The 14,203-nt window shown below is 37.6% G+C and overlaps 1 protein-coding gene across 1 annotated transcript in view; it reads right to left on the bottom strand.

Moving 5' to 3' along the window:
- Cul5 (cullin 5) overlaps positions 1-8,735 on the bottom strand; it is an 81,597-nt gene extending 72,862 nt beyond the window's left edge. The window contains exon 1 of the mRNA XM_026399027.2: positions 8,250-8,735. Within this exon, the coding sequence (XP_026254812.1) occupies positions 8,250-8,273 (24 nt within the window). The 5' untranslated portion in view covers positions 8,274-8,735. The remainder of the gene's footprint in view (positions 1-8,249) is intronic.
- Positions 8,736-14,203: the final 5,468 nt, after the last annotated feature.

Here is a 14,203-nt window from a genome sequence, read left to right as displayed (position 1 = left end):
ATATACTGAACACAATACAAGTTTAGTGGTTTTTTTTTTTTAATCTGTTTTTTGTTTCTTTCAGGGAGTCATGAAGGTATTTATTATGGATTATATCCAGGATGGCATTCTAATAACTCCCCAAACAAATTCAAGTTGTAAGTTTTATTTTTTTTTTTTTAAAGAGAGAGAGAGAGAGAGAGAGAGAGAGAGAGAGAGAAATTTTTAATATTTATTTTTTAGTTTTCGGCGGACACAACATCTTTGTTGGTATGTGGTGCTGAGGATCGAACCCGGGCCGCACGCATGCCAGGCGAGCGCGCTACCGCTTGAGCCACATCCCCAGCCCCAAGTTGTAAGTTTTAGATCTTTCGTGTATATTATAAAGTTAGTTGGCTATCTGAATGTGCAGGTTCCCACTAATGTTCTCAGTTACATGATTTTAAATCACATTTGCCAATCCCCATCTAAAAAAAGAACCACAAAACAGTATATATTTGAATGTTGGCAATTCTTAGTATTTTCTAGCCACACTAGCCTTTTAAAATACCTTCAAATACGCTAAACTCATTAGTGCATTTCAAGACCTTTGCCTTAGAATGCAGATCATTCAGGTTTCAGTTCCAATGTCACCTCAGAGAGGTCTTCCCAAACCAACCTAAGTATCCACCCTGTGTTTCTCTCTACACATCCAGAGCCAACATTTCGAGCTGGTAAAAGAAACATTTGATTGGCTATGAGACTAAAATTTTAATTCAGATTAACAGGACTAAGGTGGTTTGTTCTGTTTTGTTTGTAAATGTTCAATGTCACTATTTTATTTTTGTGTTTCTGCAATACTGGGGATTGAACCCAGAACCTCAAGCATACGAGGCAAGTGTTTTATCACCAAGCTACACTCCCTGGCCCAAGAGAACTTTTTTTCTTTTTTAATTTTTAAAAACGTTTTTAGGTATAAATGGACACAATATCTTTATTTTGTTTCTTTATTTTTATGTGGTGCTGAGGATTGAACCCAGTGCCTCACACATGCTAGGTAAGCACTCTGCCACTGAGCCACAACCCCAGCTCCCAAGAGGACTTTTTAAAAAGACCAGAAAGCTATAGAATCTCACTGAAATGCCATCAATCAGCAAGAAAAGAAAACCAACAGAACAGAGTTAAAAAGCAGAATTTGATAAACAAGTAAAATAGTAGCCCCCTCTTCTGAACACACACACACACTCTCTCTCTCTCTCTCATATATATACATATATAGATAGATAGATAGTTGTAGTTGACACAATAACTTTATTTTATTTATTTATTCATATGTGGTGCTGAGGATCGAACCCAGGGCCTCACACATGCTAGGTGAGCGCTCTACCACTGAGCCACAACCCCAGCCCTGAACATTCTTAATATAGTGTTTTCATCATAGCCTTCATTACTGGCAAAAACTAAGCAGTGTATTATTTCTGTAGTGTTAGCATTTTCCCTCCAAAGACTAAGGACCCTATCTGTCACATTCATTACTATATCAGACACTCAGCATAATATCCTGCCAAGTAGTTATTCAGACATTTATGGAATGAACAAACTCCAGTTACACAGATCAATTACCCTTGACATTATTTGTATGTACTGTTCATCTATGTTTTAACCCGAGTTGTGCCCTGCTATATTTGCAGAGCATATCTGGCACCTATTTATTCTACCTACTATATCAAAGGCAAGAGCCAGATAGCTTTTAGTGACACTAACTAGGTTCATCAGAGCCTTAAAGCAAAATATCTAATAAGAAAAACCTGACTATTTTTCCACACTTCTAAACTAGATTGATAATTGGTGGGATTTTTTTTTTTTTTTTGGTGGGGTGGGGTGGGGTACTGGGAATTGAACCCAGGGGGCACTTTACACTGAGCTACATCCCCAGCTCTCTTTATTCTTTATGCTAAGACTGGGTCTTGCTACACTGCTGACGTTGCCCTCAAACTTATGATTCTCCTGACTCAGTCTCCCAGGTCACTTCGTGATCACAGGCATGACTAGTGTGTTCTTGATGCTTTCTAGTATTCTAAAATCTCCCTCTTTAAATCCATTGATAAATGACTGATCGCTCAAAGTTTAAGTGTCACTTCCTTTTAGTAGTTTTAATTAACGTACATCACCTCTAGCCTATCAAAACTGAGTAAACTTTTGTTTTCACAAAGCACAAAAGGTTTTCCCATTTATAATTATCACAGTTTATTACTGATTTAGTCCACCATTCCCATTCCCATTCTTACATATCCCTAAATTTGTTTCCCTCTAGGCTGTGTCATAGGCATTCACATTTCTAGGCAGGACACTGAAATGAGGAAAAGCATCCCAAAGGCTCAACGCCCCTCTTTGATGACCATTTCAAAATAGCAATTCTTAACAATCTAGCAAAAAATTGACAAGCTAAGTTAATTAGCCTTTCTTTTATGTTCGACTAGACACATTAAAAAGCATAATCTAGTTATGGCTGGATATGGTGCACACCTGTAATCCCAGCTACTTGGGAAGGTGAGGAGGAGGATGGTAAGTCCAAAACCAGCCTGGTCAATACAGCAAGACCCTATCTCAAAATAAATTTTTTTAAAAAGGGTTGAGGCTGTATTTCTGAGGTAGAACACTCCTGGGTTCAATCCCCAGTTATGTATCTTAACCACATTCACTGAAAACATTCATTCAAATCTTGGTATCACATCCATATTCCCTGCCAAACTCGATCCTGACTCAGTAAATTGCACTTGCTGTTCCCTGTATACAGAACTCCTCTCCTAAACATGTAAGGTTGCTCCCATGCTTCATAAAGGTCCTGCCTCAAATATTATCCATCTCCTCAGAGATCTTTCTTGATAATTTTGTCAAAAATAACACCTTCATTCTCTATTCTTTACTGTTTTCCTTCAAAGTATTTATCACAATATGACTTATACTACATATTTATTTGCTTATGTTTATTGTTTCTTTTCCCCACAAAAATGTAAGTTACACAAGGGCAGGAGTGAATCTGCCTGGTTTACCATCATGTAGTTGGAATTAGAAAAATGTCAATTTCTTGTTCAATTATTAAATTTATTTTCCGTAGAGTTAATGACTCATTATGGTTTTAATGAACATATCTTTAGTACAAATACTCCTCATCCACAGCTATCCCACAAATGAGATTTTGAGTGCACATAAAATATAAGTAAAATTTTGTGTGTAAGAGCCAAAATAGGTTGAAAGTTTGACAATATCTCTGTTCACATATTTTCCAAATATTCCCCATTATCTATGGAAATTTATTTCAAACCCACTTACTTATGTAGCATCAAAGGCCCTTCACTATCTGACTCTGACTTTCTTTTTACTTTTCTATCCTGCTGTTTACCTATATTCTGTGCTACTATGCTCCAATTCTAAGGAACACCTACTATACAGGATGCAACAAGTCCTGCTTATACTGCAGCCAAACTGATCTAGTCTCTATTCTTACCAAATTTTCTTCTAATCACCACCTACAGAAAGAGTACTCATTCTTCAAAATCCAGCTCCAATGCTTCTCCACAAAACTTACCTTGATCATCCCCTGAGAAATTACTACTTCAATCTATGAGGGACCACACAGCAGGTGGTACTACACCTGAAATTCTTCCTTATAGTAAAATCATTAGTACCATTCAATCTTCTTTAGTATATGACAAATTCCCAAAGAGCATGGACATTGCTATATGTATAGCTCTGTATTCTTCCTGGTGTCCTGCATATAGGTATCTAATAAGATTATTTAATAACGAATAAATTCTGTAGACACTTTGAATCACTGCTATTTCCAAATTTTTTTCCTCTCAAAGGATAAAATTTTTCACTGAGAAAAATTGTGCTTCACATTTCACTTTCAAATTTGGATCCTCTCGTGAATTGATTGTATACCACTCACCTCATCAGTCTGTCTCTCTACATCTAATTAGGAGAAAGGTAGAGTTAGTTATAGGAAAAAAGACAATCTCTAAAATGCTAGTGAATCAACAAGTAACCATCGAGGTAGCAGTGTGTCAGTGAGACATAATTAAGGAGAAGACACAACTGGAAAGAGCTCAAAGAATTTGAACCATCAATGGTATCTAAGCAGGAAAGTGATATGGTCAGAACTGTGTTTTGGTCTAGAGCTCAGATCAGCTCTAAGAGATAAAAATAGTGAAATCATGAGAGTTAAGACTGTCCCAGAAAAAAAGTACCCAGATAGGAAAGGGCTAAAGATTAAATTCTGAGAAATAATTATGTTGGGGGGAAGGGAGGGAGGTCAGTGAAAAACACAAGTGATTTGAGAGACAGTAGACCAAGCAGAGTATACTGTCTGTCTGTCTCTCTCTCTCTCTCTCTCTCTCACTCACACACACACACACACACACACACACACACACACACGAAAGAAAAAAAAGGAAAAAAAGACAAAAGAAAAGCAGAGGAAGTGAGCAATAAAATCATAAGATAGAATGAACATTATCAAAGAAGAATCTCTTGGCAATCATAAGGTTGCTGGCACACTGAAGACTTGGCAGCTTCAACATAATTGGGGGGGGAATTAAGGAAAAAGGTGAAGAATAATAAAGGCAGCAAATGGGGGCTGCTTTTTCAAGAATTGTGACAGTGAATAACGAGAAAGAGCAAAAGTTTGAGACAGAAGCAGAACACACATTATATTTATATAAAGAAATACATGAACTTTTCTTATTGGCATAGAAGTGGGGGAAATATTGAGGGAACATGCCATCAAGTTCAGGGGGTAAAACTAGGACCAAGCTAGGACAGAGGGAAAGCAGCAATTTAGGAGGTGGCATGGAAAAACAGCAGAATATAGGGAACACTAGAAAAATTTGTGGTATTGACCAACGTAATTAAGGACATTCCCAATAGTTACATAAAGTAATGGGCTAGAATTAAGAAAAGTAAGGATCAGAAGAAGAAAAAAAAGAGGTTCGAAAGATTGCTTTTTGAAGTAGGATAATTAACTAGATGTGAAGAAAATGAGCACTGAGGGCCCAGATAACTGCAAAAGAAAAGGAACAATTATATGTTAGAATTAGACACAAGTAATCTAAAACACAAGGTAAAACTATCAGATTACTATAAATGTTCTATAAAACACAACGAAAGAAAAAAACAAGATAAAGTAGCAATATGGAAAAGGTTTTGTAGATATCAGCCTCTCTGAGCAGTTGATAATTGTATATGTCAAAATGTACTACACAAATCTTTGTATACCCAAAAGAATTCTCAGATTCAGCAACAGTCCATTTGCTTTAAAAAGAATAAAATTATTTTAATCAACTTCCAATATTAAAAAATTTGGTGTTTTTTATTGCACTGGGCTCTAACAAGTTTCACGTCAAGAAAGTTCTGACGTGAACTTTCAAAACATTAGCTATTCCTTTAACTTCTGTCACCCACAAACTCAATAAACTTGATTTCATCAAAGTTACTGGTAAATAACTAAAGAATGTATACTTTCAGCAGGACACTAAAGTACTCCCTTTAGGGTTGATGACTGTTTATTATTATTCATCGTTTTCCAGGTAAAGTTGTTTAATTTATAATCAACTCTTATTTAGCTCCCATTTCTCTATTTTGACCACTAGACATATCAATTTGTCAAATGTGCCATGGTGAAATCTAATTGCACAATGTCAACAGCATCTCATTAATAAACCAGTCAACTAATCCTATCAAAAAAGGAAATGAAGGCTGGGGATACGGCTCAGTTGGTAGAGTGCATGAATTTTCGTGCACAGGCCCTGGGTTCAATCCCCAATGCCAAAAAAAAAAAAAAAAAAAAAAAAAAAGGAAATGAGGCTAATTTGGTCACTCTGCAGTCAGCCCTGTCTCTATTCAAGGTACCAACAGCCTTGCATTTAAATGATGCTACAAATTATGTTCTAGACGTGGTAGGTTCTCACTATATTTCTTCCAGAAGATAAACTTCCATTTTCCCACTTTATAATTACTACTTTTTAATGTAGGAGTATGAGGCAATCTTCCCACTTCCCAATAACAAGGGGAAAAAAAAAAAGTTTTCTGGCCAACTTGAATACATAAACTTTTGTTAATAGATAACAGAACCAAATGTCTATTTATAAAGCCACTATATAACATAAGTTATACATATTTAAAATCACATGCTATATAATATTCATTTAGAAATGCTGCCTTTTCCCATAGTTAACATTTCATAAAATAATTTTATTGAAATTTTTCCAAAGTATTTTTTGGCATCTGTCTTCAAGTTTACTAATATAATGGAGTCACTCATTTTCAATGCATTATCACCTTCCTTTTATTTATGAAAGTTATTTAAACATTGTTTAAGTTATAGCACTTTAAAAAAAGGCACTAGCAGAGATTTATTTAAGAAACTCAGGTTTACACACAAGAAGGAAAAGAGGGTAAAGGCTATTTTGAAAGTAAGATGCTCCTAATTTCCTCGTGATCTTTTTACCCTAACCCTAAGTGCCCTTTTACCCTAAACCGTAAGTGCCCATTTTCTATAATGTCTGGCAGGTTTTGTTTGTTTGTTCCCACTCTTTGGTGTATGTTGTAGATACAGACTCATAATCTTTACAAGGTAACCACTTAACTTGCAATTGACGGCAGTAGCTTTAGGTTTATACCTCTTCCAAAAAATCCTTTGTGAGGCTTTGTACAGAGAGGAGTAACTTGCTATTTTCTGATAGAGAATTTAGAGGGTGGGAGAGGAGACTGTGCTTCATGTTCAAGTAATCAATGAGTCAAAAACTCACAAAGAATAAGGAACCAAATCATTTCTTAAAACTATTTCTATTAACAAAAAATACTGCCCACTAAAACATGGATACACTAATTTCAAAAGTTAAATTTTCTTTCTGAACTAATACATTAAAATTTTCCTATATTGTTACAAAAGAAAGAGTAGAATGAGTTAATTCCTATGGATTAGTTTTCTTAAAGAAACAGGAACATTAGTCCTAGTAATTTACTGTATTGTATATTAATTAAGTGCCAGGCACAGTTACAAGAACTTTACATTAATTCACTTAATTACAGTGCTTGCTCAAAATAGGTGTTATTGCTCATTTCATTTTACTGATGAGGAAATGTGGGCACAAGAAATTAAGAAACTTGTCACACAGCTCTTAAGTGGCAGAAATTCAGAGTCTAGTTCTAGGCCCTTGTAAAAGGTGATATATTTCTCTTAGTAAAATTTGATTATTTTATAAGACTCTTCAATTAGGCAGCTAATTTAGTGGCTTAAAAGAGATATGAAAATGAGGTTTCAGTACACTTTAATATATTTTCTTATTTGTTTTAATTAGTTATACATGATAATAGAATGCACTTTGCGCTTTAATATATTTTCTATATTTTTAATAACCATTCACCCTGAGGGGATAATGATGGCTCTGAGAGAGAGATAATCACTACTCCCATTTCAGACAGTACTGTTAAGGCAAAAGATACTAAAGAACAGAATAGTTCATGTCTTCCTCATTCTCCTCCAAACTTTTAAACTTATAATGGAGAATCTGTCCCTCTGGGCCTATATCTCTTTTGCGATAAAAAACTTGAAATGTTTTATTTGATAAGAACTTTCCTAAAACGATGGACATAATATCAGCACTTATTCACTGTCATTTGGTAGTGTCCTCTAATGGGGGTGAAGGTTGGGGAACAGCCTCTTAAGGAAAAGAAAGGGAATAGGAAGTCAAAGAATGAGAGAATAGGAAGGAAGGTGTAGCATGCAGAAAAGGCAGGAGGATGGAGTGGGAGGCACTGCTGTCGGACTCGCATTGCGTGCAGACAGTATGAGAACAGAAATTGAGGAGCTGTGGTAGAGTCATTGAAACAGGCAGAATTTTCTTGGATTTCCCTTTTATGCGTCCTAGACTCTTGCTTCAGAATAAACAGAACCTAAGAGGAATAATGGCCCAATGGTCGGGGCACAGCGACTATTCATCTCTCGTTCCCAGCCAGAGCTGGTCCCTAGAAAACACTGCTCCCCGCCAGCCCTCGGCAGGGCTTCTCACACACCCGTCAGCCAGAGAGAGGGGAGGGACCACCAAAGCCCCTCGACCCCAAGGCCAGAGAACGGCGTCCCGGTCCTCGGCGCAGCCACCGCGGCTTCCCTTCCAGCAGACAACCCCGGAGCACTGCCGCATTTCGCCACTGAACTTGAACCCAGCCGTTCTCGAAGAGCTGAACCCGGAGGCTATGGAGTAAAAAGCAAGCTGGAGTAAGGGTCTTACCTTTAACAGATTAGACGTCGCCATGTTCCTTCAACTTAGACTCTCGCGAGAGGAGGCGAGAATTCGTGGCGCTCCGGGCCAGGCCACAACAGGAGGCCCGAGTTCCCACCAGGGCCCACGGGCCCAGTGGCCCGTACCCGGGGTGTTCAGGGCGCTCGGGCGGCGTGCCGGCAGCGTTGACCTCGTCCTAGGCACCGGAGCTTCCTCGCTTTTTTCCCCTACATGGTCACTGGAGCTTCCCCACACGAAAGAGCTCATGCAAAAGCTCAGAGAGACAGGAGCAACGAATGGTGAGACGGTAACAGGAGCCGACCTGACTTCGAGGAGGAAGCATCGACTCTAACGGACTCCCCGACTTCTTCGGATTAGCCTTTGTGGTTGCACCCACAGCGGCCACCGGCAACGAATTTAACTCAGCTTAGGCCCTGCAGCTCAGGTTCCGTGGCCGCATCACGTGATGCGGCGGACGGGGGCGCGCTCGGGAGCGAGCATGGGAGCCTAGAAGCCTACTGAGTCCGGAGGGCGGGGGCGCGCCCTCTGCTGGCGAGACTGGAAGTTCCCCTCACCCTCACCCCTTGCCCATAGTAGCTTGCCGCTCACCCCAGACCTGGGGACTTCGGGTTAGAGGAGATGAGATACATTATCATTCAGGGATAATGACAGCTGTCTTAAATAACTGGCTCAGAGAAGGAACCCGTAAATGTCTGTTGAATGAGTGAATGCACAAAAGTGTTAACTATTAACATTTCTGATCAGGAGTGACTGGTACTTAAATATTCTATTAAAGCTTAAGTGGTCAGGGCTGGGGCTGTAGCTGAGTGGTAGAGCACTTGCCTAGCATGTGTAAGGCATTCGGTTTGATCCTCAACACCCACATAATAAGTAAATAAAGATATTGTGTCCATCAACAACTAAAAATATATTTTAAAAAAGATTAGGGGATGAGTATTAATTGGATTCCTTGAAGGAACACTGGCCTAGAATATCCTAAACCATAGCCCGCTAATTTTATCCCTTCAAACTACAAACCACTGGCCTAAGGAAGGGAACATTATTTATACTGAGAGTTTACAGGATACCTGGTATTGTATTATGCAAGTTTTAAAACAGTGTTTGTTCACACCCTCATAATATGTAGAAGTAAATAAGCTCTGGAGTAAAGCAAAACAAAGAGGTAAGGCTACCTAAGGACTCCAATTCTATATGTGGTAGGTGCTGGAAATACAGGATTAAATAGAGAAGACCCCTGCCTTCTTGGAGCTTATGAAGGGAACCAAATATTAAGCATAGTTACTCAAATACTTTTGACCTTCCATATCTGTGAGTTCCAGGTATGTGAATTCAAACAACCACAGGTGAAATATAATTGGGAAAAAATTTTATGTGTACTGACTTTTTTATCCCTTATCATTATTGGCTAAACAATACAGTAAAACAATTATTTACATAGTACTTACATTATTAACATGTATTATAATAATGTAGAGATGATTTAAACTATACAGGAGTATGTGTGTATATTATATGCAAATATTACACCATCTTATATAAGACATGGACATACAAGGATTTTGGTATCCTTGCAATCCCCTGTGGACTGGGAGAGATAGCTAAATTACTTATAGTGTTGTAGTATTAAATGTTACAAGGGAAAAATATACTGTGCACTTGAGACATGGTAGAGAGAAGAACTAATATGTTAATCTTCATTCAAACAAGCCACCCATTCCTTATGAATGGACCCTTATGAATGAACCTTAATGACTACTTTTGAAAACTCCATTCCAACATCCCACTGTCTAGCCAAAAGAGTTATCTGGTAACACCACCACTACAACTCTTTAACATCAATGAGTCCATTCCGTTGTCATATATCACTTCCTTGTCATGTATCACCTCCTCCTGTTTTTGTTTTGTTTCTCATCTAATTTAGACTCAATGATCCATCATTATAAAAATATATGTATGTATGTATATATTACATTTTTTTTCCAATGCTGGGGATTGAACCCTGCAGCACTCTACTAATGATATACATTCCCAACACTTTTTTTATTTTTTTAAATTATGAGACAGGACCTAAGTTGCCCAGGCTGGCCTTGAACTTGAGATTCTCCTGCCTCACCCTACCAAATCACTGGGATTACAGGTATGTGCCATCATGCCTGGCTAAAAAAGTCTAAATATTTAAGATGTTTAAATATTTACTTTTAAAATAGAGAACACAAGTATATGGCACAAAATTATAAAGATGCTAAAAGCAATGCAATCAAAAGTAGGCCTTCTTCTGTTTTCTGGGTTTCTGTTTTTTTTTTCAGTATTGTGATAGAGATTAGGGTTATTCTGATTTTTGCATTTGTCAAAATTCAGCCAATGTATCCTTAATATGGATACATTTCATTCAAAAGAAAATATGGTAAACACAATTTGAAATTCAGTTAATCATGTCCATTATCTAGAATGTAGGGGTTAAGTGAATTTATATTTACAATTTATTTTGCAATGTATCAAAAACTAAGGTAGATTGATGGTTGAGTAGAAAGATTAATAAAGCAAATATAGTTAAAGTGTTAATGACAGAGTCTGGGTGGCAAATACTAGTGTTCCCTATGGGTAATTCTTTCAGCTTGTCTATATGTGTGAAATGTTTTATGATTAAACATTGGGGGAATTAAGAAATAAATAAGCCTCCAGCATCTATTCTTTCTCCATAACCTCCAGCATCTATTCTTCCTTCTTGGAGACAACTACAGATACTGTGAACCCCTAGGATGTTCTGTACTTATATAAGCATTCCTATATACATTCTTTTTCTTCTCCCCCACCCCCAAATGATGGCATACTACTTATACTTTGTAACATCCTTTCTTTTTTTTTAAATATATTTTTAGTTGTAATTGGACACAATATCTTTATTTATTTTTATGTGGTGCTGCCAATTGAACCCAGTGCTTCACACATGCGAGGCGGGCACTCTACCAGTGAGCTACAGCCCCAGCCCTCACATCCTTTCTTTTCACTCAGCAGTATGATATAAATTAATGAAAAACATTTTTGTGGGTTTTTTTTCACTAACAGAAAGTCAAACAATTGTTGATCTAATGCATGCATTGTGTCCAGAATGTTTAGGATTATTACTTCCAAAATAGGCTCTTGAAATCCATTTGATGAACAATAGTTATAAAGTTAAAGTTTTTATTTCTGAGGCCATAAACATTAAAAATGTTTGCACTTATCAAGAGAGTATACAAAGTTTAATCAGTAAACTATGTATTTATGAGAAAATTGGTGAAAAAACCTAGATGAGGTACCAAGAGTTCACAGGATTTTGGAGAACAAGGAGCAAAACAGACCCAAGAGTTGGAGGAAGATGTATATCAGAGCCTCCTGAGCCTCTCAGTACCACAGGGAGAAAGAGTCCACCTTAAAAGACTGAACCATTGTCTATTATCAGAAAGACTTATAGGGGCAAACCCTAAATCTAACCTAACTGGAATTTTTCAGTATACTTATATCAATTTCTATTTTTAAAAAATTGTTCTAATTAGTTATACATGGCAGTAGAATGCATTTTGACATGTTGTACTTAAATGGATCACAACACATTCTTTTGTACATAGCGGAGAGTCACATCAATAGTGTACTCATATACATATATAGGATAATAATGTCCATCTTATTTCACTGTCCTTCCTACCCCTACACCCCCTCCCTTCACCCCCTCCCCTCTGCCCAATTCAAAGTTCCTTCATGCTTCCCTACCCCCTCCCATTATGGATCAGCATACACTTATCAGAGAAAACACTCAGCCTTTGGTTTTCTGGGTTTGACTTATTTCACTTAGCATGATATTCTCCAGCTCCATCCATTTACCTGCAAATACTGTAATTTCATTCTTCTTTAAGGCTGAGTAATATTCTGTTGTGTATATATACCACCTCTTTTTTATCCATTCATCTACTGAAGGGCATCTAGGTTGCTTCCACAGTTTAGCTATTGTGAATTGTGCTGCTACAAATATTGATCTGGCTGCATCACTATAGTATGTTGATTTATAAGTCCTTTGGATAAAGACCAAGGAGTGGGATAGCTGGGTCAAATGGTGGTTTCATTCCAAGTTTTCTAAGGATTCACCATACTGCTTTCCAGATTGGTTGCACCAATTTGCAGTCCCACCAGCAATATAAGAGTATGCCTTTTCTCCCATATCCTCACAAACACTTATTGTTGCTTGTATTCTTTTGGGGGGAGGGGGCTACCAGGGATCCAAATCAGGGTCACGCAACCACTGAGCCACATCCCTAGCCATATTTTGCATTTTATTAGAGACAGGGTCTCACTGAGTTGCTTAGCACCTAGCTAAATTGCTGAAGCTGGCTTTGAACTCATGATCCTCCTGCCTTCACCTCCCGAGCTGCTGCTTTTATTCTTAATAACTGCTATTCTGAACTGGAGTGAGATGAAATCTCAGAGTAGTTTTGCTTTGCATTTCTCTAATTGCTAGAGATGATGAACATTTTTTCATATATTTGCCGATCAATTATATTTCTTCTTCTGTGATGTGTCTGTTCAATTCCTTAGCCCATTTATTGATGGGGTTATTTGTTTTTTTGGTGTTAAGTTTTTTTGAGTTCTTTATATATCCTGGAGATTAGTGCTCTATCTGGGATGAGTGTGGTAAATATTTTCTCCCAAACTGTAGGTTCTCTCTTCACATTATTGATTGTTTCCTTGGCTGAGAAGAAGCTTTTTAGTTTGAAACCATCCTATCTATTGATTCTTAATTTTTTAATATTTATTTTTTAGTTTTAGGTGGACACAATGTCTTTATTTTTTATTTTTATGTGGTGTTGAGGATCGAACCCAGTGCACCGCACATGCCAGGCAAGCGCTACTGCTTGAGCCACATCCCCAGCCCCTGATCCTTGATTTTACTTTTTGCACTTTAGGAGTCTTGTAAAGAAGTTTGGTCCTAAGCCAACATGATGAAGATTTGAGCCTACTTTTTCTTCTATTAGGTGTAGGATCTCTGTTCTAGTGTCTAAGTCTTTGATCCACTCTGAGTTGATTTTTTAAAAAATATTTATTTTTTTAGTTGTAGTTGAACACAATACCTTTTTTATGTGGTGCTGAGGATTGAACCCAGGGCCTCGCATGTGCTAGGCAAGTGCTCTACCACTGAGCCACAACCCTAGCTCTTGAGCTGATTTTTGTGCAGGGTGAGAGAGACAGGGTTGTAATTTTATTGTGCTATATGTGGATTTCCAGTTTTCCCAGCACCATTTGTTGAATAGTCCATCTTTTCTAAGGAAAAGATAGAATGTATTTTTTGGCACCTTTGTCTATTATGAGATAACTATATTTATGTGCGTTTACCTCTGTGTCTTCTATTCTGTACCACTGGTCTATATGTCTGTTTTGGTGCCAATACCATGTTGTTTTTGTTACTATAGCTTTGTAATACAGTTTAAGGTCTGTTATTGTGATGCCTCCTGCTTCACTCTTCTTGCTAAGGGTTGCTTTGGCTATTCTGGGTCTCTTATTTTTCCAAATGAATTTCATGATTGCATTTTCTAGTTCTATGAAGAATATCATTGGGATTTTAATAGGAGTTGTGTTAAATCTGTATAATAGTTTTGGTAGTATGACGATTTTGACAATATTAATTCTGCCTATCCAAGAGCATGAGAGATCTTTCTGTCTTCTTCAATTCTTTTTTTAGTGTTCTGTAGTTTTCGTTGTAGAGGTCAATTTCTATTCTTACTGCTCAATCAGATCCTTCCTTACTATGCCATGGAGTACTATGCATTGTCTGTGCTGAGGGTTATATTACTTGTGTTTCTTGGAAGAGTGCATCTCAGCAGTAAGTGCCTTCTCCACATTGTACCTTAAGTCTTTGCTCAGGCCATTGGGACTACTCTATTTGGATGACTGTCTCATGGCTCCAAACACTT

Source organism: Urocitellus parryii, chromosome 4, assembly GCF_045843805.1.
Source record: "Urocitellus parryii isolate mUroPar1 chromosome 4, mUroPar1.hap1, whole genome shotgun sequence".
Taxonomy (NCBI): Eukaryota; Metazoa; Chordata; class Mammalia; order Rodentia; family Sciuridae; genus Urocitellus; species Urocitellus parryii.
This window is presented reverse-complemented; position numbering and strand designations above follow the sequence as displayed.